Source organism: Micromys minutus (genome assembly GCF_963924665.1).
Source record: "Micromys minutus genome assembly, chromosome: 21".
NCBI classification, from domain to species: domain Eukaryota; kingdom Metazoa; phylum Chordata; class Mammalia; order Rodentia; family Muridae; genus Micromys; species Micromys minutus.
In genome coordinates, this window is record NC_137956.1 from 909,987 (window position 1) to 935,139 (window position 25,153).

General features: G+C 48.4%; 1 protein-coding gene across 4 annotated transcripts in view; it reads left to right on the forward strand.

Moving 5' to 3' along the window:
- Positions 1 to 1,872: 1,872 nt before the first annotated feature.
- Positions 1,873 to 25,153, forward strand: part of CA12 (carbonic anhydrase 12) — a gene marked incomplete at both ends in the record, with an annotated part of 54,534 nt that continues 31,253 nt past the window's right edge. For all 4 annotated transcript variants that reach the window (XM_080934910.1, XM_080934911.1, XM_080934912.1 and 1 more), the window contains 2 exons: positions 1,873 to 1,957; positions 5,356 to 5,376. In XM_080934910.1, the coding sequence (XP_080791036.1) occupies positions 1,873 to 1,957; positions 5,356 to 5,376 (106 nt within the window). The remainder of the gene's footprint in view (positions 1,958 to 5,355; positions 5,377 to 25,153) is intronic.

Below are 25,153 nucleotides of genomic sequence, written 5' to 3' on the forward strand. Positions count from 1 at the left end.
AGAGTCCCCCTGCCTCAGCTTCCCTCATGCTGGGACTTCAGCTTACTTAGGCTCACATTCTTGATTCCCTTTTGTTAAGCATTCTTTACTCGTTAGCCAGCTATCTGATAGAGATGTGTGGTGACTACAAGCTTTCTCTCTGTGCTTCCAGTTTATGATCTGGTCTCACTGTCTGACTAAATCCACTGTCTCCTCCTTTCTTCCCTCCATTCTCAGGGATCCTTTTAAATCGAGCGTTCGAGAAGAAGCTGAACGGGCACCTGAGATCCCCTGGCGTGGGAGTGGCACGGGCTGTGGCTGGTGTGGTCCAGTTGGCCTTGAACTAGTCAAGGCTTCACTCTCTGAACATGCTGGGGTCTCTCTGGGTCTCTGTTCCCCAACCCACTGCGGCCAGGCCAGGCCAGAGCTCACTCAAGGCCATTCATCTAGGAGAAAAGGTCACCCTTAAGCTTATTGTGGTCTGGAAATGCTTGTGACAAAATTGTCATTGTAACAACTTCCTTGAAGAGATTTCAAGGCCTTTATTACCCATACAATAGCTGACCTGTTAGGGACAGGACAGCAACACACCTTGAAATACAGGTGGCACCTGCTTCCTGGTGGTTCTCAGCTGCTCAGTCTCTCCAAGTTATAGACGAACAAATGTCTTCTTTGGTGACCAAGGCCAACTGGAGTCTATATAGGCTGAGTGTCAGAATAGACAAGGGGAGGGGGAGGCCCGGGCTGGTTGCCTCAGCCCAGAGAACAGGGCATGATGGGCCTGGTTACAAACTTAGGGGTTATGACCACACATTTGTACTGTGCCATATGTGTAGGCAGTAGGAGACCCACATGTGGTGGTATAGAGACACTTGAAAGGAGGAGCCAGGGAAGCAGAAGCTATCTCAGGGGTGGGGATAACGGACAGAAGATACAGGAAGTAAGGGTTGGGGGGCAACATAGCAGGAGGCAAATTCGATTCAGCTCCACACAGGCTAGACAGGACCGTGATCAGAACAACGTGCTCTTGTCTAGAGCGTAAGCAAGCGTACTGCAAAGCAGGCAGAGCCAGGAGAAAAGTGGAGACACCCGGACCACTGGCCCACACCTCACCTAGCCTGGCCTCTGACGCTTTTAGACACAGGAATGAAGCAAGTCCTTTTCTCTCACTGTTGCTTCAGAGAGGCCACCTTCTCCACCAGCATCCTACCAAGGATGGACTGATCCTGGGCATTTGTAAAGGAGTGAGCCTTGTCTACATGCCTGCTCCTAGGGGGAATGCTAATCGCCAAGTATTCACTCATTCTTGTGAATTTCTTTATCTCAGGTTCTTATTCCAAGTCTCTTTGTGTTTCATTGAGAGGAGCTTAATCTGGATGTGCTGTGCAGTTCGCAGCTATTTGACTAAACCATCCAGACCAGCCAGAAGCATTCAGGCCTTAAATGAGGCTTTGGTCCCAACAGCATCCTATGCTGGGGCTTTCAAGAAAGGGCAGTGACAGACCACAGACACATCTAGGGAAGTGAGGTGTGCATGGGTCCCTGACTTCCCATACCTCTCAGGGAGAACAGGCTCCCCCAGGTAACCCGTGGTCCAGAAGAAAGCTGTGGGCCACTGAGGACCACTTAAGTCAGGACTGCGACTCACCTTGGACCTGGGGCTCCCGCATCGGGTAGGCTGGGCCTTCTGCCCCGCCTTCCTGCATGATGACATCATGTTTAGGGTTGAGTCGCGGCATAAAAAGCAGCCTAGAGGCAGCCACGAGTCAACCCAACCAACGTGCGCGCCTTGGTCCCAGGCTACGTGCACGCTGTGCTGGTGTGCCGCCGCCAGCTCCGAGCGCCCCACAGCTTAGAGCTAGGGAGCAGCAGCGTTGAGTCGCCTGGACAAAGATGCCCCTCTGCAGCCTGCGCGCGACTGTTGTCCTCCTGTTGGTGATTCTTAAGGAGCAGCCTTCCAGCTCAGCCCCACTCAACGGTAAAGTTTCTGCTTGCTTAAAAAGAAAGAAAGAAAAAAAAAAAAAGTCCTGTGAACTCAGCCTTGCCTGGGCAGAGACTTTCTGCCAGGCTTTTGAAAGATAAAATAAATCACTACTGAGGAAACGGGGAAGTTGCTGTGTGCCTAGCACATTTTTTAAGAAAGGATGCTAGCTTTGGGACCATTTGGGATGCACTGTTTGCTGAGGTTAGTTGGAGGCACGTTACCTTTTTTAATGGTGTTTGGTGCACAGTTGTAGCTACCCGTTTGCTTCTTTTCTGAGCACTATTACCTCTGGAGATGGAGCTTGGAAGCTAGCTAGCCAAGGTCCCGGAACCACGTGCAGAGGGCTGAGAAAGGACTGTCTTCCTGTGTGCTGTGATCTGAAAGAAGGGGAGTCTGGTTGATCTTCAGAACCCTCAGAGGCATTTAACCAGTAGGCTTTACCTTCATGTCAAGGGGATAATGTAGCCCACTGTTAACCGTTGTCTTTCCCCTAGAGAACTCTACTCCACTGAAGCTCCACTGCCTTACTTCTAACTGTAGTAAGGGGCTGAAACCCGAAGGCAAGGGTGCTGAGTAGGGTGTCAGGTTGAGGTGGGAAGAGGAGCCTGAATTGTAGGCTCATGTCCAAAGCCTGGATAATTAACTGCTTTGGAATAGGAAAAGGAGAGCAAGCTTTAGCCTGCCTCTCCTCCAGTTACTCTCCTTAGGGAGAAGATGGGGACTAGGTTCGGCTTGTGTCCATGGGCCCCACACTGTAGAGATGCTTGTGGGTGTACAGTTCTTGGGTTGCAGAAGAAGGGAACAAAAGTGACCATTATGGCTGAAAAGTGACTCCCCTGGCTGGGCAGCAGGGAGAAAGCATCGCTCCTGCCAGAGGAATCAGCTCCGCATTCCTTTTCCCTCGGAGGACACTGCCTCGGGGCAACAAGCAAGTACCCTTTACTGAGTCTTCATCTGCTGGCCAGCAGGGTCTACCTACCTTCATCTTTCCCACGCACTCAGAGAGAAGCAGAATGCGGGAGAAGTTTGGCTAACTGCTAATTCTCAAGAAATCCATGGGGACTGAAGTTCACCAGAAGTCATTTTAGCACCAAGCACCTCATGCAAAGGAGAGAAAGGCTCTATTGATCTTCTTCTTCTTCTTCTTCTTCTTTTTTTTTTTTTCAAGTTTGGGGCTCTTCATTCTCCTCTTTCTTGCCCCACCCCCACCCTGTCACCTCTGCCTCATTTTCCAAACTTCGTTAGAGGGAGCCTGCAACAGAGCTCACTTTCACCTCACACCCTCTAGGTTCTAAGCTTTTATACTGATATTTATTGGGCTGGTTTCTTGACTGCCTCAGGGGATAAAGTCAAGCAAAACTCACTGAAGTGGACAGAAGACCAGTTCATCCAAGGTTGTGGAGGGTTAGCTGAGTAAGGGGGTCAAAGTGTGTTCTGCCTGATAAGTGGGGGTTGGACATTGTCAAATCTGACACTAGTAAATGGCCAAGAAAAGCCCTCAGTCTGGGGGTGGGGCAGAAGCACAAGATGAAGCTGAAGGTTTTCTGGAGACAGTATGGTGTTCTTTGTTGCTATGGCTGAGTTCAGTGAACTCCATCAAGCCTGCTCTGCCTGCACTGAAGGTGGAGAGCCAGGCAAGGTCACACTGCCTGGCTGCAGTGTCATTAGCTCCTTGAAGCTGCTAGCACCCAAGGGAGCAGGCAAGGCAGGACCCTGGACCTCTGGCCTGACTTTGCTGAATGCCCTTTCCGCAGGGCATCTCCCTGCCCAGTGCCAACTGGGTTTGCAAGTTCCAACAGGCCCTGCTGAGCTGCCCAAATTCAACTTTTTTTTTTTAAAGGTAATGGTTCTATTCTAGGAAGAGCTTGACCCCTACCCCTTAGGAAGCTCCTGAAATTCATGGGAACATGGTAAATGAATGATAAACATGCTGAGACTCATGGTAGGCACATGGTCTATCTACATCACCTGTGAAAACTACACATTTCCCTTCCGGGGTAGGGCATCAGTAAATAGTGCTCGAGTCTACAAAACCCAAATGGTGTCAATAGAAATATATTTTCAAAAGGTTTGGAGAAAATACTCAAAGAATCATTTATAAGAATCCAAAATCATCCTAGGAAGTAAATGGCGAGTGTCTGGGAGGAGGCTGGTGATGTTTGTTAAAAAGCTTCATGGAAGCATCTGACTCTAAACTGTGTCCAGACGTCTCATTTGATCAAAATTATCAATTAACTTTGAAACTACAAACGAAATTAACACAGAGGCAAAGAAATGAAACAAGGAAGTAACAGCAACAATGGAGGGAGAAGAGGTGATACCAGCATTAGGAAGAAATGAAAACGCAAGGTTTTCTTTCAGCTTTTAGGAACCACCGTAGGCCTGAGTAGGACATTCCTGCTCATGGTGAGCATATAAAAGCTCACACATTTTATTGAGAAACAAAGGGACCCAGGTTCTTACTCTTAGTTATTCCTCCCAACTAGAGACACTTGGGAACAACAGGCAAAAGGTGCTCAGGGGTCCCCCAGTGTACAGGGAGACACTTCTTAGCTTGGGGGCTCAGTGTTCTTCCTGAGGGAGGGTGAAGGAGGGCAGGCTGGGCGAGAGCAACAACTGCTTAAAAATATCACTTGGCGTGGGAATGGGGACCTGTACACTGGGAAGGGTGCAGAGTGGGAGGGTGGGTGGCTTGGGTTATACTCCTGGCAGGATTTCTCCTCCATATTCCTACCAGGGCTGGCATGGAAACTCAGATGAGGATGGCAGCTCCCTTGGGGGTAAACATCTTCCATTTCTGCTGAGTACTGATGTGAAAAGTTATCCAGGATATGTTATTGGATGGAAAAAAAGCAAGAAATAGTGTTTCCAGCAGGGAAGAGAGAGAGTTTAAGAGTGTTTGGTCCATTGTGAGGAGCCCACTATAATTCATATACAAGACGTCTACTGGAAGAGGGCAGGGGGGAGAGGGAGAGGGAGAGGGAGAGGGAGAGGGAGAGAGAGAGAGAGAGAGAGAGAGAGAGAGAGGGAGGAGAGAGAGAGAGAGAGAGAGAGAGAGAGAGAGAGAGAGAGAGAGAGAGAGAGAGAGAGATTACACTGAACCAACATGTTGATTAATTTTGAAGTTTCAAGTCACTCGGAATTCCCTGTTCTGTTAATAATGTCTATCTTTCTAACATGTCTGGGACAGCATCTATTCCAGAAGCCTCTTACTGAGTCCACAACCATCCCCATAAACTCCCCATCCTGAGCTCTGTGTAGAGCACAGCTCCGAGGAGACATGGTTCTGGCTCTAAGTCTCTTCAGTCTTACACATTTCAAAACTAGATGTGGAGTTTCTTCTTTGCCTCCTTACTGTGTTTTACTTATCTGTTTCCCTCTGTTCTTTACAGGATCCAAGTGGACCTATGTTGGTAAGTAGATATTCTAAATATATAGATGTGTGTGTGCACGCACACATGTGTGCATGTGTATGTTGGTGTATAACACAATAGAGAATATGTATACGAATTCTGTGACTCTCAGTAAGCCATTTGGGCCCCTCTAGGCTTTATTTTCCCATCTGCAACCTGAGGATTGAGTTGTATCGATCACTGTTCCTCAGACTATGTCTTGGCATCAGCTACACTAGAATCTTCTGGAATGCTTTCTGAAAAACGCAGGCTTCTTGGTTCAGCCTGAATATAAGGAGAAACCCGAGAAACCTGTATTTTTAAAGACATTCCCCACGATGTACATTTGCTTATTTAAGTTCTTTTGCTGTGCTGAGAATCTAACACAAGCCCCCCACCTTGCATGTGTGTGTGTGTGTGTGTGTGTGTGTGTGTGTGTGTGTATGAATGCCTTAATAAGAAACCCAGAAGCTTGATGGAGGTTATTTGGGGTGTGGGGATCTTTGGGAAAGCCTGGCTGGTGTTGTTGGAAGAGGCATCAATAGAGAATGGCTCCTCGTGAGAGTTACATTCTGAATTTTTCCCCAAGCAGAAAACCTACACTAGGCACTTGAACTATGAGACTCAGGATTAAGATTTCCAAATTCCAGTAAGGATTTCTCCCAGACCTCCAGCTGCAGGGCCCTGGCAGGAGAGAACCCCTCCTCCTCACGCGACATGTATACTTCAACAAAGAAGAAAGGGCTCCTTTCTGAAAGTTTGGCTCGGGCCCTAGAACTTAATCTGTCAGTGATTCTGAAATTAACTTCTTGCGGCCATGTTGTTAGCAAGTCGTGGAGATGACGGTCAGTCTTCAGCGAGACTGGTCTTATGTGACATGTGGTCCGAAACTTCTGGGGGAGGCTGGGTTAAAAACATGTTAGCAGGTTTGGCCAGCCTGCAAGACAGTTGTCTGGGCTACATTACTGCACTGAACTGGCGGTCCCACCTCTGGCTGGAGGGGGAACAGACAGGCACCAGGCCTGCTGGCCAGCTTAGGAAAGTTAGTGATATTTTGATATGGACAGAGTCCACTGCACAAGATGCAGCACAGAAGTGACCTCACTGACTCCGACCCTGTCAGGTGAAGAATGCAGAGGTGTTTTGCCAGTGTTGAAGCCAGGAGACTCAATGACTATGGGTGGTGACCATCAGGAAAGTTGATCATGAGCGTAGAAACATAGTGAAGGGAAGTCTGACCTTACTGTGCAAAGATTAGCTCTGGAATGTTTGGGTAGCCAGGAAGAATAGGGAAGTCACGGAACCAAAAGCCACGGTCTCCGGCACCCCACCCCCAGCACTGCTTCGCTCCACTATGGCTAACGTCCTTCATGTACTTATTACGTTCAAGGAACGTTACTAGGTGGGTGGGTAATTAGAAGGGTATGCTGAGCTCTGTAGCTGGGAGTTACTAAAGTTCATAATTCAAAGCAGAACATAATAGGTGGTAACAGCAGATTGCAAATGAATGGTCCAGGGCTCTGATTGTAAGAGGAGGGACCCAGGGCTGGAAGAGGAAGAACCCTCCTTAAGGAATCACATTTCTACATCAGCCTTAAAAGAGTGGGAAGATGGGCCAAGGTGGGTGAAGCTCTGTTGGCCCGGGTACCGAGGGCATCAGAGATGGAAGGCCAAGCAGCTGGAACTGGAAGGAAGCACATGCAGAGGCTCTATCGAAGAGTGACGGACTAGGAGGGCAGAATAGGTCCGGCAGAGGAGCCAGGAAGTTCTGCCTTGTTCTGCACGTGTTGAAAGGGGCGGAGCACATCTGCACGTGTTGAAAGGGGCGGAGCACATCTGCGCTTGGGCCTGATAGAAAGGAAACTGCTGGGCTTTTGAAACAACTCTGTTCCTTCCCTGTCTTCACACTTACCTTACAAAAAGGGTGGCATGGTGAGAGTCTGCCAAAGGAAGAGTCCCTCAGACAGGTTCTGTGTGTGCCTGTGTGTGCGTTTGTATGAAACACAATGGATTCTGTGATTCTCAGTGAGCCATCTGGGCTTCATTTTCCCATCTGCAACCTGAGGATCGAGTTGTATCGATCACTATTCCTCTCACTATGTCTTGGCATCAGCTACACTGGAATCTTCTGGAATGCTTTCTGAAAACGCTGGCTTCTTGGTTCAGCCTGAGTTTAAGGAGAAACCTGTATTTTCAAAGATATCTGCGAAGGTATAGATTGATTTATTTATGTTCTTTTGCTCTGCTGAGGATCTAATGCAAGACCTCTAGAACAGAGGTTCTCAGCCGGTGGGTTCTGACCCATTGGGGGTGGGGCTCAAACAACTCTTACACAGGGGGTCGCATATCAGATATCGTGGATATCAGAGATTTACATTAGATTCATAACAGTAGCAAAATTAAGTTATGAAGTAGCAGTGAGAATAATTTAATGGTTGGGGGACACCACAACATGAGGAACAGTATTAACAGGTCACAGCATCAGGAAGGCTGAGAGCCACTGGTCTAGAATCCAGATGAGCGTGGCCCACTAAGCCACACTCCACGCCTCGGAGTCTCACGCACGTACTGAAAGGTCTGTGTGCAGACCCTTCCCAACATCCTTCTAGCCAGAGTTAGCGCTGAGCTGCCTCTGCTTCTGCTGGCGTCTCACACAGGCAAGCGTCTACCGGGCTCTCTGGGTCTCTGCCACAGCCCCCCGGCTATCAGGCAGAACGAGGAGGGAGCTGTCATGAGCACTGTTCCGGGAAGGGCTTCTTTGAGTAGCCGTGAGGCCTGGTCCAGGGCTGTTCTTCCCGACCACTTCCTGCCCTGGGCAGACTCCCACCATCTGCACTGTGCAGTTAAAATGGCTCCGTGATGAGGGTGAAGGAAAAAATCTGATAATACATGTCGAGAACCTTTGGAAAACCTAGACTCTGTGTTTGCTTTTGGTGTTTTGAGATAAGGTCTTTTCTTAGCTCAGGCTGGCCCCCAAAGCTCACAATGTAGCTGAGGATGACTATGAATTCTGACTTTCCTGCCTCTACCCCCCTGAGAGCTGGGATTACAGGCTTGAGCTGCCACGTCCAATTTATGTGTCACTGGGATTAAACCTGGGGCTTTGTGCTTGTACTCTTGGCCCCAGGCTACAAACCCAGCCCAACGCTGGTTTCAATCAGGGGTGCACAGTCATCCCTCAGCAGAGATATGTTCTGGGGAACAGAATGAGGGCAGCTGAGGAGGCAACAGGTCCAGGCCGGCAGCTGGCAGTTGGCACCTGTACCCAGAGTCACACAGGTAGACAGTAGGCTCAGCACTGGTATTGGAAGGAAGTGGTTTCCCTGCAGGATGGGCTGAACAGAACATGACAAGCCCAACCAGTGCCATGTGCTGGTTTCTCCAGGGTCCAGAAACTGGGACACAGTATGCTAAATCACCTTGCTCCAGGCCTCCTGCTCAACTTCTACAAGTATATGGGATTTTTTTCCTGCTATCCCTGGCACTGAGACACTATGTTGACCTCATGGTAGACCTCCAGACACAGGATCATCTTCCAGCCAATATGGCCCAGATCCTGCCCCTTCTCTGTTCCTGGACCGGCTTTAGAATTTCTGAAGCTTGATCGTGAGAGAGGAGAGGTGATGGAACTGGTGGTCCCTGCCCACCTCCACCTTAAACCAGCGCACAGTCAGCACTGCAGAGCTGGGCTGCTCAACTGCCGAGTGACCCACCTGCAAGTCAGGCTGTCATGTGAGCAGAGGACAAACTCCAGCCTGCTGAAGCAAATCTGGGGCTGTAAGTGAGAGTGGGTGTCCTGTGGGCAGTGAGGGGGAGGTGACTGGAAAGTGGCATCAGAGGTGTTTGGGCATACTCTATTCCTTGGCATGTGTGTTGTGATCTGTTCATGAAAATTCACCAAGCTGTTGGCTTATAATTCATGCACTTGCTTGAATGTACTTTAGAGTTGATGCAAGAGTGACAATGTATAGCTTGCTGGTACAGTCATTTTTCTCTGGCAGGCAGGCTTTGTTAGCTTTATGTTAAAAAATAACAAAAATCCCATTGTGGGCCAGAGAGATGTCTCAGTGGGCAAAGGTGACTGTGACCAAGTCTGACAACCTAAGTTTGCTCAGGTGGGACTCACAGGGTGGAACAAGAGAACCAACTCCTGGGAGTTGTCTTCTGACCTCTACACATGCAGTATGGCATGTATATGTGCATCCACATGGACACGCTTAGACATACATTCACACACACACACACACACACACACCCTCCAGTGTATTTGAAACAGTGGAGTGATCAAACAGGAATGTCAGCATTGGGAATAATGAACCAAGAGCAGAAAATGGTTGTGATCTCCTAGATACTGGGTTTGGTTGCCTGCAGATTTGAGCTAGTTTAGAAAGAGACTCGGGAAACTAAGATAAACCTTCATCCTGGCATTGGGAAATGTGGGCACCACAGCCTCCCCTGGAGAGCCCACCTCTTTCCAAGTCGCCTGTAAGGCGAGCCTCTCCATCTTCACATGTCATTTGGGATTGAGGGGGACCTGGCTATGCTGGTGGGCGATGTTTGGCTGCAGAACACAGCTCTTCCTGCCCAGCTCAGTGATGACTTGGGGAAGATTTGGTGTGTCCCAGGAACTGCTGTGCATTCCCAGAACTGCTGTTCTGTCTCTGTGCCGACCCTGCTCCCCCCACACGATGGATTCTCCAACCTAAAGACTTACCTTTGGGGAGCTGGGGAGGCAGCTCGTTCAGTGAAGCTTTCCCACACAAACATGGAGGCCTGAGTTCCATGTCCAGCAACCACAGAAGAGCTGGGGACAGTGACACATTTGTAACCCAAGTGCCGAGGAGACAGAGACAGGCAGATCCCGGAGGCTGACCCCAGGTCCCAGGAGGACACCTTGTCTCAGAAAACAATCTTGACAGAGTCTAAAGAAGGACCATCGAGGCAGACTCTGGCTTCCACATCCTTGTGGGCTCACATGCACGTGCTCATCCCGCACACTCGTAAGCGTGAGGAAATCACACGGGATCCTCCATCGCGGCAGACACCACACTCACATCCCTCACGTAGTTCCGGCCCTGCCTCCACCTGCCCTCCGCCTGTCTCTGCTGGCACACAAAGCTGCTGCCAACACATGTGGCCTGGGGCCCTGCACTCTTCAAGCCCTTCTTAGATGCTAAGACCCAGAAACAGAGCATAGGAAAGGAGACTGGGAAGCAAAGGTTACTTTCTACCCTAAAGCAAAGACGGAGAGCCATGTGTCCCCACGCCTAAGCTGCAGTAACAAGAGCAGGCCTGTTGAAGCCAAAGGAAGGGCTGGAAATGGCGGCCGGGGGGCACATGCATTTACAAGGCGGATATAATTAAGGAGACGCGCGTCTTTCTCCAGTGTCCCACATCTGCCGTCCTGAGGTGCAGAGTGCTCTTCAGGGAGCTGGGAACGGCCAGGCATGTTTTTCCTATTAGAGAACAGAACCCTGTCCGTGTCGGGGAAATTTTCCAGAGATCTGACCCACGCTCATTTATTAAATCTGGGCTCCTGTCCCAGTTACTGCTAATTAAAGCCGTGGCTTGCAGGGTCTGTTGGGATACGGTGTGGTCTACCCACTGGCAACAGTCTTCCTGGGTTGCAGAGTTGGGGTTTAGCTGTGTCCTGGAGGTCTGAAGCTCCTGCACCTTGGTGACTGCAGCTGGCCTTACCAGCCAAGTGAGAGGACAGAGGTGGTGGTGTCCGTTCTTGCAGTTGGGTGTGATGACTGAGGTGGTGGTGTCCGTTCTTGCAGTTGGGTGTGATGACTGTAGGGTTGTTTGGCAGAAAACCGGGCTGTAGAAGTCTGGAAACTCCAGAAGCTGACAGTCGATGGGCATATCCATTAGGCCACTTTCTGGATGGCTGGTGTTAGGAAGTAACTTGGCTGCTCTGTCCCTCAGTCCGCATCTATAAAACTGGGAGTGGCAACATCTAGCTTGGTGTGTCTCAAAGCATGATCCTTGGGCCAATACCATCAGCATTAGTGAGACTGTTACATATAAAGATTCTTGGCCTACCCACCAATCAGGAAATCTTCTAGGTAAGCCAACCACCATTTTAGCAAGCCCCTTGTGTTTGAGAACTACCCTGGGCTTCATAGGGCTGCGGTGAGGATCAAAGGAAAGAGGCTGGCTCAGAACTAAAAGCCACACCCTTGTCTATTTTAATACCTGAGCACTTGAACACCCAGTGTACCCATGTGGTATCTCTCTCTCTGAACTTGTTTTATGGCCAGTAGATATCCTCTTATATTCTGATTAAACAAAGGAGATTTCTTTTTGAGAAGGGAAGAATTAGACAAAACAAAACAACCCCCCCCCAGTGGTGCTTTTTCTGGCTTTGTCCTTCAGACCAGTGTGAAGGTGGGTCTAATTTCCTGGTGCTTTCTTGGCACTTAGACACCATGTATCTGGCTGTCCAGCCAAGGCCACTTCAGGAAAGCAGCAGATTCCCAGGAAGCAGGCCTATCCTGGATGCCTAAGAAGGAAAATGGACCTGGCTTAGGGCTGTTGGGTCTCTGAGCTGTATATGTCTAGATCCACGCAGGACCTTCACGGTCCTCTGTGCACTTGGCCAAAAAAGACTTCTAAATTGGCAAAGGAGCTAAATTCAAAGTTGGTGTGTGTGTGTGTGTGTGTGTGTGTGGTGTGTATGTGTGTGTATGTGTGTGTGTGTGTGTGTGTGTGTGTGTGTGTGTGTGTGTGCACTTGAGCACTCCAGGAAGGCACTAGTATGCCTGGTTTATATGATTGTGTCACTGTGACAAATGCCTAAGGGGAAAAAATTAAAGAAGGGGTCTCACTGTGTAGCTCTGGTTGGCACTAAACTTGCTATTTAGAGCAGGCTGGCCTTGGGTTCATAGGGATCCTCTTGTCTCTGCCTCTCAAGCATTAAGATTAAGGGCAATAATACTGTACCTGGCAAAGAGAAATGTGTTTTTTTTCCCTCGTGGTTACACAGCTTTCACCAGCTGTCTTCACTGCTCTGGGCCTGAGAGAGGCAGAGCATCATGGCATCATGGTGACATGGTGACATGGTGAACTGGGGCAGGGCTGCTGCTCTCTTTGCAGTCAGGATACCAAGAGGCAGGATCATCCACATAGCTCCTTCTCAGACCCTTCCCGGCAGCCTTCGTCCACCAGCCACTCCCGCCTCCTGATGGCACGTTAAGCTCGAAACACCCTCATGGATTCCTTTATGAAGTTATAGTCCTGGTGAGCCTTCACCTCTCCATAGCAACACATAGCAACTGGGACCAGACTTCAGTACATGAGTCTTTGGGAGACACGTCAAGGCTCTGAAGGAGAGGGGCCCTCTTTCCTGACCGTGCACTAACTTCTCTGTCAGGCAGCCCTGCAGTGAAGGAGCCATGAATCAGATTTTTCCAGGGCAGCATTGTGGGATGAAAATAGAGTAGGTGAACCTGCCATGGTCAGAGCAGAGACCGGATCTTACTGGTTTCTGGTTATCTACCTTTCCCACATTTTAGCATTTCTGAAACTGAGATAGATCTCTCTGAGACAGAGTTTCACATTGTGCCCCAGGATATCTGGAAGCGCGTGGGTCTTCTGCCTCACCCTGCTGACTTCAGGGCTGAGAGAGCGGCTTGCACAACCCATGGAGCCGTTAGTAAAGGATCCGGTCACCAGTGACATCTAGGATCACAAACGTGTGGTAGCCGTTTTACAAATCTTTACTGAGAAACCATCCTCTAGATGCCAGGAATGTGGAGAAAGGGGCAGAGATGAGTAGTTCCGATGAGTTGTAAAAACCAGGGGTTGGGGATCGGAAGGGCGGGAAAGGCGATGGCGGTGCACGCTCTTGGAAGGGCAGCTTTCTCTCAGATCATGACTCACACGCTCAGGCCGTGCTGGGTAAGCAAGGAAAAGTTTCAGCAATATAACTGATTTTAGTTTACAGAAGTATCCTCTTACAGAGCAAGCCTTCCAATCCCTGCCAGCCATTTGGTTTATGCCAACCAGGAAGGAACAAGCTGCCACCTCCTTATGTCTATAAAGGTTGGCTCAGGATTGACATAATTCTAAGATAACGAAGTCAGATGGTTCCATTTAGCTCGCCTTACCTTTTACAGTGCTTTTGCAATCATTAATGAGTGACTCAGTCTGCTGCAGGACCTCTGGGGGAGTGGGGAAGACCTGTGCAGTTCTCGTAGGGACACGTGCAGATTCCAACAAGACAGGTCAGCAGAGGTGTCTCGGTCACCAGGAGAGTAGGCTTTGCTTAATGTGCCCAAGGGTGACATTAGCCAATGAGACCCAGTGCTCTTTTGGAGTAGCCCCTCCTTAGAACCTGCAAGAGAACTGGAGAAAGAAAAAGAGGTGATACTCAAGCTTGTGTGACGAAGCTGTTCTGTAGCAGAGCTGAAACAGTTATACAAGTCACTGTTTCCCTTCTTGGCTTTGGTTACCAGGAAGGCCAGAGACAAACTGTAGCTCCAACTTGAACAAATGCCTGTTTTATTTTATTTAATTTTATTTATTTATTTATTTATTTATTTATTTATTTAGATAGGCTGGTCTCAGACTCACTTTATGTCTAAGGATGACCTTGAACTTCTGCTCTTGTTCCCTGGTTCCAAGAGCTGGGATCACAGGTGTGTGCCACCACGCCTAGTTTTATGCAGTGCTGGGGAATTGAACCTAGGACTCTGTACCTGCTGTGTGAGCAACCCAGCAGCTGAGCTCTGCTCTCAGCCAATTTTTGTTTGATTTTAAGAAATTACTCCATTAATGAGCTGGCTGCCATGTAGGAATCAGAGGCCAGAGGCTTTAATACACCTGGGCTGATCAGTTTTCATTACGCTGCAAATATTTACTGAGTGAGCAGTAAGTGCCAAACGTCGGCGGAGGAAACAGAAGGGCATCCTGAGCTCCGCTAAGGGACTGGCAGTGGCAGTCCGGAGCCTCAGCAAGTAACTGGCTCTTATAGCGCAGAAGGCTCAGAGCAGAAAGCTCCTGCTCAGAGTCTTGAAGAAAGGATTAGGGCACTGGTTTCCAACCTTCCTAATGCTGCAGCCCTCCTGTTATGGTGACCCCCGGCTACTTCATAACTGTAATTTTCTACAATTACGAATCGTGATGCAGACATCTGATATGCAGGATATCTGATATGTGGCTCCTGTGAAACGGTCATTTGACCCCCAAAGAGGTCACGACCCACAAGTTGAGAACCACTGGATTAGGGGAAGTTCATTGAGGCAGCATGAGCTGAGACCTGAAGGTCATATAAGAGCTACTTAGAGAGAGAGAGAACGAGAGAGAGAGAGAGAGAGAGAGAGAGAGAGAGACAGAGAGAGACAGAGAGAGACAGAGAGAGAGAGAGAGAAGCCTTCAGCCTGTGAGGGGGAAACTTTGAGAAGGACCATCTTGGCGGTGGGATGAAGGATGGATTGGGAGGGAAACACTGGGAAGGGAGACCAGAGGGATTGGGAGGAGTGGGTTCCAGATCACAGGATGTGACAACACAGACAGGGGCCTGCTGGGACGGTTTACAGCTATCCGAACAGCTCACAGTAGAGCCTGTGGTGACTGCCTGCTCAGCTCAGCTCCACCGAGTACTCGAGCCGGCTGAAGACCCTGACGTGGCCTGGGGGAAGAGGAGGTGCAGATGGAGCCAACCAAACCTCACCCCATTTACAAAAGGCCAAGAAACAGTTGGCGAGTAGCTAAGCAGAGCAAAAGGGCCTCTCACAGCCCTCGGTCTCCTGACTCTCACCCGAATCACTTCCCCAGGCGTCTGGCAACGCTTGCTAAATGCCAGCAATTGTGCTTGTACATGATACATCATGCCAAGAGGAAATGCAGGGATTGAAAGGGAAAAAAAGTAGACAGTGTAGACGTCTCAGAGACAAATCACACCAGATTAACTCCCTTTTCTTCCCCTCCACGGGATAAAAGGCTTGGTGGTTAAGGAAAACACAGCAGACTAATGCCTGTTGATATAAACAAACATTTGATAGATCTCATTGCCACATGCTCGTGGGAAACATGGGTCAGACTGGTGTGATTGCTTGGAGGAGCAATTGGCGGCCTCTAAGTCACCACTGTCACCGTCAGCATCTGGGGAAGAGATAGAGCTTTCTCAAGGAGCCATCCTGAGCCAGTGTCCTTTTCGGAGGCCACGGATGGTGGTCAGAGAACTGTGGCCAGGTCGAGACCAGAGTGGGGCCAACCAGTGATGGCTCTGGCCTGCAGGCCTCAAAAAGGGTGGAGGAGCAGGTCCTGCAGGGTGTGGGAAGAGCTACATGCAGAAATGGTGGGAAGAGAGACCCAGCACATCCACCCTGTTCACACATGGCCTCTGCTCTTAGCTATGCCCCTCCCCTGACACTTCATCTACTTAGAGGGGTCTCCACGTTTGTTACTGAGTTGTATATTTGGGCCTTCACATTTTTATTGCTTGGCTCCACCTTAAAGCTACTCCTTCCCTGGCAAGTTCTCTGAGAGTCCCCACTTTTGATAGACTTCTTGGTGTAATGGGTCCATCAGCAAGGAGGAGGCAGGGAAGGGTCTCATCTCCAAATGGATATCTGGTAGAAGACTTGAGAACCACAAGGGTTGAGATTGGTCCTTGCACCTAACTGCCACAGGAAGGACAGGTTTCTGCCTCATGCAGCCATCTCCCGGAGTAGCCATTCACAGCCGCACTGGCTGAGACCTTGGGCTCCTTGCTTTGATTCTCAGAGCCTCGCTTGCAGAATGCCATGTCACAGGGCAGCTGTGAGGCGCTGGTGTCATTTCTGGACAGTCTACACATGACCATTGACGGAGACCTTGCCTCAGTGGCAGTGATGAGCATCTTGCTGTGCACAGAGCAGTGTTCTGGGGCCTGTGTGTGGTGACGTGCCAGTTAAGGAGCATGCCCAGGAGGTGAGTTACTCAGAGGGGTGCGACCATGTACTGAGGGGGTTATCCTCCTTCCTCATGGGAGCGGCCCAGGATCCCGGATCTTGTGACTGGTTCCAGAGGTGGGCAGTGGGGACTTCAGGACACATCCACCTATGGACATAGCTCTGGGGTTCAGAGAAGGCAGCAGGGAGACCATGACACTTGATCAAGGGTGGTAGGGTTTCAAAGGAGACACAGTCTGAATGAAATACAATGCCACTGTACTCTAGGCATAAAACAAGATGTGCCAGGAGCCCTAGATGTGAAGTAAAAGGGAAATACTGCGGTGAAAGGTTGGAAACAAAGCAGACCCTAAGTCTGGGAAAGACTGAGATGCCTCAGCTCCGGATGACCCGAGCACACCAGTAAAATAGTTCCCTTGTGTAGACCGTCCAGAAATGACACCAGCGCCTCACAGCTGCCCTGTGACATGGCATTCTGCAAGCGAGGCTCTGAGAATCAAAGCAAGGAGCCCAAGGTCTCAGCTAGTGCGGCTGAGTGGCAGCTCTGGGAGATGGCTTCAAAGCCTTTGGTTTCCCCGCTGCACCTCACACGTTCGGAAGACTGTGAGAAGAGTCTGTAAAGAACATTATTGAGGATGAGTACTCGCAAACATAATTTTTTTTCTACAAAGGGATAATACACACACACACACACACACACACACACACACACACACACACACACAAGCTATAGGTTATCTATCAAAAAGCACTTCCTTATTGCAAAAGCTACTAAGCTCTGGATCAGCATTCAGAGACCAATCCAACTGCACCTTTGCTCCGACTCCACTCTGGGGAAGGGCAGGAAGTTTATGTCTTATGTTTGTTTGAGACAGGGTCTAAAGTAGTGATACGGGTCCTTTAACATGCTGGGTAGTCAAGAATGACCTTGAACTCCTGATCCTCCTGTCTGGACTTCCTAAGCCTTGAGATCACTGGTGTGTGCCATTCCGTCTGGGTTTCTGTGGTGCTGGGGTCCTGTGAACTAGATAGCACCTACTAACCTAGCTGCACCCTAGCCAATCCCCACTTCTCGTCTCTGGGCTCCCCAGGGACTGCTTAGGGGCATGTTTTATGACATCACAGTGCCCTCCATTCCTGCGCCCCCAGCTCTCACCTGCCTCATAGGCTTTATCTCCTCTACCCATTGTCCAGTGTGTTGAGAGGTTGCTATGGTGGAGAACAAGGGCTCCTGCAGTTCCCGGCTCTGCGTTGTTAGTAACTGGCCATGTGAGCCAGTCTCAGTTTACATACGTCTCAGTTTAGGTCCTTCCTGCTGTGATAAACACCATCACCAAAATCAAGTTAGGGAGGAAAGGGTTTCTTTAGCTTACCCTTCCATATTACTATTTATCATTAAAGAAAATCAGGAGACTTTCCATCTATACTATACTGTCATGGTCTGCTCAGTCTTCTGCTTTACAGAACCCAGAACCAGCAGTCCAGGGATGGTACCATCCTTCTCCACTAATCAGTAATTAAGAAAATGCCATACAGTTGGATCTTATGGAGGCATTTTCTTGATTGAGGTTCCCTCCTACCAAATGAGTTTAGCTTGTGTCACACTGACATAAAACTAGCCAGCCTACCACGTTATTCCATCTTTTTGAGCTCATTTACCTTGTCTACCGAATGTGAGTGTGGTACCTGTGTTATAGAATAGCCATGAAAGTAGAAATAACTCAGGACTGTGGTCCAGCCTTCCACTGTTCTTGTGAATTTAGTTGCATAAGAGCATGCCTTGGTCTGTTGCCTGCGTATCCCCTGTGGCTGCTTTTATGCCACAACATCAGAACTGAATTTCGACAGAGACTGCATAACCTGTAAAGCTGGAAATCCTTCTGATCTAGCTTTTTTGTAGGAAAACTTAGTTGATGCCTTATCAAGGAGTTGCCCAGGGCATAATCAGTTTTCTGTGAATCATGGCTTTGTTGAAAGAACTCTAAACTCAGTAGGTCTTGGAGTTTAAGAAAATTTAAATAGAAAACTAACTCCTGCAAATTGTCTTCTGATATCCCTGCTCAAACCACAGTGTGCATACACGTGATTGTGATCTCTTCCTACCCCTGGGCTCCACCCCAACTCCTCTCTCAAAAGAAAAGAAAAAGTGTGGAGGCGAATTCAGAATAGACACAGGTTGTCCATGTTCCCTGAGGATGACATCTGTGTGCTGTCTTTTCAGATGTCAGGGACAGTGTCACCCTATTACAGGTATCAGCCTTGCCTTCTTGGGCTGCAGTCCCTGAGCCCATGTTCTTTCGTCCTTGAAGCATGCCCCTACTTGTGATAGCCAACAATATCTTTACACATTGCCAAATATTCCCTGAGGGGCAAATTGCTTCAACTGAAAATCACTTGGCTTAGTCTAAAATAACTCCACAGGTGAGGCAACAAAACTGGGCCCAGAGCAGACTGAGTTCCTGTTTAGGAAATCGGGGTTCTGTGCAAGGGCATGTAGGCACTGTACACATCTGATTGGTCCTGTTGCTTCGTTCAGTAGAATATTGGGGTTTGGCTGCGCTCTGACAGCTATGCAGTACATTGCCTGAGAACCTGGGTAGCTTCTGCCTCCTGTATCACTGAAGATGTTTCTCCCTCCTCTCTCCTTCCTCTTTCCTTCCTTCTCCTCTTCTCTTAGGCAGGGGATTGGCCTCAAGCCCTTGCATGTCCTATACAAGCACTTGATCATGAGCTACAGTGTCAGCAAAGAGTTTAGTGTGTGTGTTGACCTACATGTATGTGTGTGTGTTAGTCAGAGGTTAACACTGGGTGTTTTCCTCCACCAGTTTCTATGTATGTACATATGTATGCATCTGCCCATCCATCTGTTCACCCATCCATCTATCCACCCACCCATCTATCCACCCACCCATCTATCCACCCACCCATCTATCTATCTATCTATCTATCTATCTATCTATCTATCTATCTATCTATCTATCTAATGTATGTATGTATGTATGTATGTATGTATGTGTCTGTCTGTCTGTCTGTCTGAAACAGAGTCTCTTACTAAACTCGGAGCTCCCAGATTCAGTTAGCCTGGAGTTGCCTGTCTCCCCCAACTCAGGACTGGGGCAACATGAGCCTGACATTTAAGTTGGCCTTAGGAATCTGAACTCAGGTCCTCATGCTCAAATGGTAAGCAGTTGCTGACTGAGCCAACTCCCCAGCCCAGATCAAAAGATCCCCTCCCACAATACCAGCAAGGCTGCCCTGGGATATAACCCTGTGCCAGCTTGTTAGCTTCTTCATTTCCATACCCAACTTCACTTCAGAGGGAGTATTTGGATACTTGCATGTTCACCAACTCATGTATCCTTGCTCCAGTTGTTACCAATTTGCTCTGGGTGGGGGTGTGATCATTTGGTGGTACATGGGGGGGGGGTCAGAGCCAGAGCCCTGCCCAGAGTGGATTAGGGAGAAGTAGACATAAAAACAGATAATGCAGCAAGATGGCTCAGCCTGAATTTGATCCCCGGGAATAACACGGTATAAGAAGGGTGTAGATCATCTCAGAGGTAGAAGAAAAGCCAAGGAAAAAGCCACCAAAAAGCTCACATTAATAGACAGGTAGCCTGGGGCTGAAGAGATGGCTCAGCCATTAAAGATTAGGTTCACAACTGAAATGTCAAGAGACAGGCCTCCTCACAGAGATTCAGAGGAACAAGAGATTTGAGGTGACAATGTAGACAAGGCCATGCCCTGAAAACAGCAGAAGTTTTAGAACCAGCCGGAGCTGCAGGCTGTGAAGGATGATGTACACCTGTGATCTCAGCACTTGGGAGACAGAGGCAGGAGGACAGAGTTTACTGCCAGGTTGGGCCCCACAGAGAGATCTCGTCTTATGACATAAAACAGGAAGAGAAAGAAAAGTAGCAGGGGTGAAGTCTGTGAAGGAACTGAGGGCAGAAGAAAGAGCACTGGGATTCAGCGAGCAGCCAAGGTCTGAATAGCAGGGGAAGGAAGCAGGCAGATCATTTTTGTAACATTCAAAGCGGAGAGAAGCCAGACCAGAGCAAAGGCGAGGTTCTCACCCAGTGGACAGACATGGAAAATCCACAACTAGTCATTAGTCCAGAGTGATCCCATTCAGACAGTCCAATTTCCCCTGAACTCCTGTGCAAATGCCAGTCAAGCTGTAGCCCCATCCCTGGTCTCTGCCATATGACAGATGAACCCCTGAGAAGGGGGATGGTGAGAGGGAGAGAGAGCGCCTCAGTCAGCAGACAGGCAGCTGCACCCCTGAAGAGAAGCACCTGTGACATTTACAAGCTCTTTCTGCCAGGGAAGCAGCCTGCCAGGGAGCTGCCTTCACCCAATGTTTACTCTTTCTGTGCCAGGAACATTGTAGCCTTTTGTAGCTCCCGATACTTCAAGTTTTCTTTTCTACCCAGGAGCTTGTTAGGAATAATAGCCTTCTTGGCCCCTAGTCTTTTCCTACTAACTGCTTTCTAGGTCCATTCATAGCTTGTCTTCTGAAAAGCAAGAGACAGAAACCACGGAGGTTTTACTTTAGCCAACACCTACTTTACAGGAAAGGACAAAAGCAGCTTAACTAGAGTCAAATACTTAAATTACAATAAGATCAACCTTATGAGTGGATAAGTAAATTGTAGCATCTGCACAGAGTGACATACTACTCATCTGTAAAAAGGAATGAAGAGGGATGAGTCTTAAAAACATGATGCTAAATGAAAGAAGCCACTCCCGGATTATAAAATACCATGTGACTGCATTTACATTAAATACAGAGTAGGCAACTCCATAGAGAGAGAAAGTAGATTAGTGGTTACTAGGGGCTGGAAGGGGAGAGAATGGATAGAAACTATTGATTATATTTGGGGAGACCTTTTGTGGGGGGTGGTGGTGAGGAAACTGTTCTGGAACTAAACAGAGTTGGTGCTTTCACACTTCTGTGAAGATTTTATTCTTTGTATATTATGCCACACAAAGAGAATAGTTACAAAATGAGGCTGAGGGAGCTGGCAAGATGAGTCAGCAGATAAAGGTGCTTGCCACAAAGCCTGACCGCCAGGTCCAGTTCCTGAGACCCATGTGGTGGTAGGAGAGAACTGACTCCTGACCCCCCAACACACAGATACATTAGTAAGTGTAATGTTAAAAATGTTTTAAAGGGGGACTATGGTTGTAGCTCACTTGGTAGAGTGCATGCTAGCATGCATGAAGTCCTGGGTTCAGTCCCCAGCACCACATAAACCTAATGTAGTATAACATGTCTATACTACAGCACTCCAGAGGCAAAGGCAGGGCCACCAGAAGCTCAAGGTCATTAGACTCTATGTGACCATGAGCTCTATGGACTCTGATTCCAGAAATTCAAGGCCATTAAAAAAAAATCTTTATTTATTTATAGTGCACCGGTGGTGAGCCTGCATGGAGGTGTTGGAGTCTCTAAAATTAAAATTACAGATGGCAGTGAGCTGCCACGTGGGTGCTGGGAATTGAACCTGGGTCCTCTGAAAGAGCAGCCAGTGCTCTCAATAGCTGAGCCATCTCTCCAGCCCTTGAGGTCATTCTTTAACTACATGGGAGTTTGAGGCTAGCCTGGGCTATATGAGACCTTGTCTCAATTTTCTTTTTCGGTTGTTGCTATAAAAGCAACCTCGCCTTGACCCAAGAGAAAAACATAGTCCTGGCTCCAATCACAAGGCCTTTGATCAGACAAGGGCCCCCACCAGCTCTTCTCAGCTTTAGCTAAATATTAAGGCCCTGCGGGGCTCAAGATCGGTTAAGCAAAACTTTATAGCCAGGGTCAGGCAAGACTGGAAGCTCACAGAGATGCTTGTGTGTGGCAAAGGCTGAGAAATGTTGCTTTAGGCCAGTGGTCTGAAAATGTGGGGCCCAGCCCAGCAGCGTCAGCGCTACAGGGGATGTGTTGGACACGCAGAGCTCAAGGCTTCGTCTCCAAACTACAGTATCAAAAATGCCAAGTTTCAGAAAGCCTCGGTGTTCTGTGCCGTGATAGACTCCCATTTAAGTGTGTCGATCACTCTTCTGAGTCTAGACCATGTGAACCAACCTTTGAGTAAACATCTAAAGCCTCTGTTGTGTGTTTGGCTCTGTGATGGCTATTATGAAAATACAGAGGCATACCCAAGCCCTCCGGCATCCTGTGGGCTAGGTTCCTGGAGTAAGATGGGTTCTTTATGGCTAGGTAATATTGCATTGTATGTCTATGCCACAGTGTTGCTTATCATTTCTCTGTTGATGGATATGGGATATTTCCACCATTTGGCTTTATGAATAGCATTGCTGTCTAGCCAGGCTGGTGGTCACAGTCTGCTGTGGACTCAGCAGTTTCACACATAGTACAGTTCCCGTGCCAGTGAGGAAAGAAAACCAGCAAGAACATGGTGCGTGGGCTTGACCGGCAGCTGCTTGTTCATTATCAGGGTAGGTTAGCACCGTGTTAGCAGCTTGCACTAGCTTGTAGCTCTGCAGTTTCTATACTTAAGAACTATTGGACACTTCAGAGTGTCCAGGCTTTTTGCAGGAATCACACATCCACACATAAAACTAGCTGCCACTTAGTGCAGCTCGTCTTAGTCCTTAGCAAGCCCCAGGATCACTTGGGAAGGTGATATTTCATAACAAGCCCTATGCCCACCTCCAAAGTCTGGTTCAGTAGGTCTAGCACGGGGCATGAGAGCCTGCATTGTTCTCTTGCTTTTCTTGTGTCCTTGCCTTTTAGCTCAGGGTGACTTCAGATCCTCTCGTTTCTACCTCTTGAGAGCTGGAATTACTAATATGCTCCACTACACTTTTTATTGGGTGCTGAGAATGGAGTCTGGGGCAACTGCTCTGCCAACTGAGCTACATCCCCACTTAGAAGATACATTTTGAAGTAGCTCTAGGGAGATGATGATGATGATGATGATGACAATGAGGACCATGAAGAAGATAATGTTTCTTTGAGGAGTACTTTAAGTACCACTTGACTATTGGGGTATAAAGACTGGCATTCTTCTGCTACGTGTAGTTGCTATAGGAATGGAAAGTGCAGAGGGCCCTGCATAGCACAGAGGAGGGCAAGTATTTAAATCTGCCTTAGAGTATGAGCAGGTAGATATTCTGGGGAGCTGCAAGAAGTTTAGCCCCCTAGGATAAAAAGGAAAGGTGAGAGCAAGGAGATGGTATGGTTTCTCTGTGATCAAAGGCTCAAAGACAGCAGATCCTGAGGGCCTGCCAAGGGGGTGGCTAAGATAGAGGAGCAAAAGCAAATAGATAATTTACCTTTGGCATCTTGGAAACCCCACCCTCCTCACTATAAAGAGCTTCCCTCCAGAAAGAACTTGTTAAAAGCCTTAAGGTCAGAGTATGAATTTTATGGAGCCCTTTGTCCTTTACCCCAGCAATATTGGACAGGAACGTTGGAGAGGATTATGGCCAGGTAGGAGGTAGATGAAAAGCAGGAGGAGGAGGCTTACAGAATTGATTGACAACCCCAGCCTGACCCTCCCAACCTGCACCATCAGCCCCTCCCACCATGGTAGGAACAGAAATGATGGCAGAAAGGCCCAAGCTGGGTCTGCTTCCTCAGTCTACGCAAATTAAAACTGACACAGTACAGATAAACTCTTGATACAAAGGACAACTTAGGCATCTTTAGAAAATTCTGCCTATTTTGATTGGTCTACAATGTAAAATCCAAGGGAAAGAGTGGCCTGCTGGGGCAGCGCCCTTCAACGTTTATATAAGGAGTCACCCTGGCCCTTAGCCTTTATTCTCTATCCCAGCCAAGACCTGATTCATCTATGACATTAACAAAGGGAAAGCTTCCAGGCCAGTGTGATTCCTTGACCTCTGTTGGTAAAGAACACACTTGGAAGGCCTCAGCCATCAATCATTAACCTGTGGTCCTGGCAGCTGGATCTGGTCTTTATGCTGGTGTCTCACCACTTGATAGACAGGGAAGCAGGCTAAGTCCAGCCAAAGTGTGCCTAGATTTGTTGTGAGAAGCCATATTTTTTAAATAACTTCTCAAGTGAACTCCAGGCACTTAAAAACTATATTTCAAAATGTGCTTCTATATCCAAACGACATCCTAGAGATATGTGGTTCTGAGTTGGTTTTAGAGGAGAGGGGGAATCCTTCCATCTGAATGGGATTCTGGGGGCTTAGCTGCATTTTTTTTGTGGTTCCAGCCACATAACCAGGAGTAATAAATAGCCTCTCCATATAGAGGCAGGTACCAGCCACCAGAGGGGAAGAGTTCTTCAACCTGTGAAAGTCCATGTACTAGTTGGTGTCAAATAACTTCTGCTCTGCTTGACCACAGAGCAGCTTTTCCTTGGCAAGAAACCTTGTGGGTCCAGGCCCTCTCTGAGTGCAGGTCTCCTGCACATCTGACACACACCAGCTATCAGCTTTTGCAGGTCTGCAGGCTCCTCAGGCTCCCCATCTGGAAGGCCGCTCCTCCATCTTTGTTCGTGGGTCATTTCATCCCATCTTTAAGTCTCAGCTTTGATGGCATCCCCTTTAGGCAGTATGCCTGTATCAAACATGGGATGAAGTCTCTCTGTTTCCTTCCCCACAGCTCTTGTTCAGTTCCTTCACAGCACCAATTGCAGACTTACGTTATTTGACCTGTGTAGAGGTTGCTTATTTGTGACTCATTATTGGTCTTGATCCCTGGAATGCAATTCTACAAGGGCAAGAAGTAGACCTGCTTTGTCATATCAACACTGGGTACAATGTCTGGCACACAGAAAGCCCCTTTGTGAAGAAATAAATTAATTAACTTCAAAAAACTTTTAGTGGAAAGGAAAAAATTTTATTGGATATTCTCTGTATTTACATTTTAGATGTTATCCCCTTTCCCTCAATCCCATTCCTCC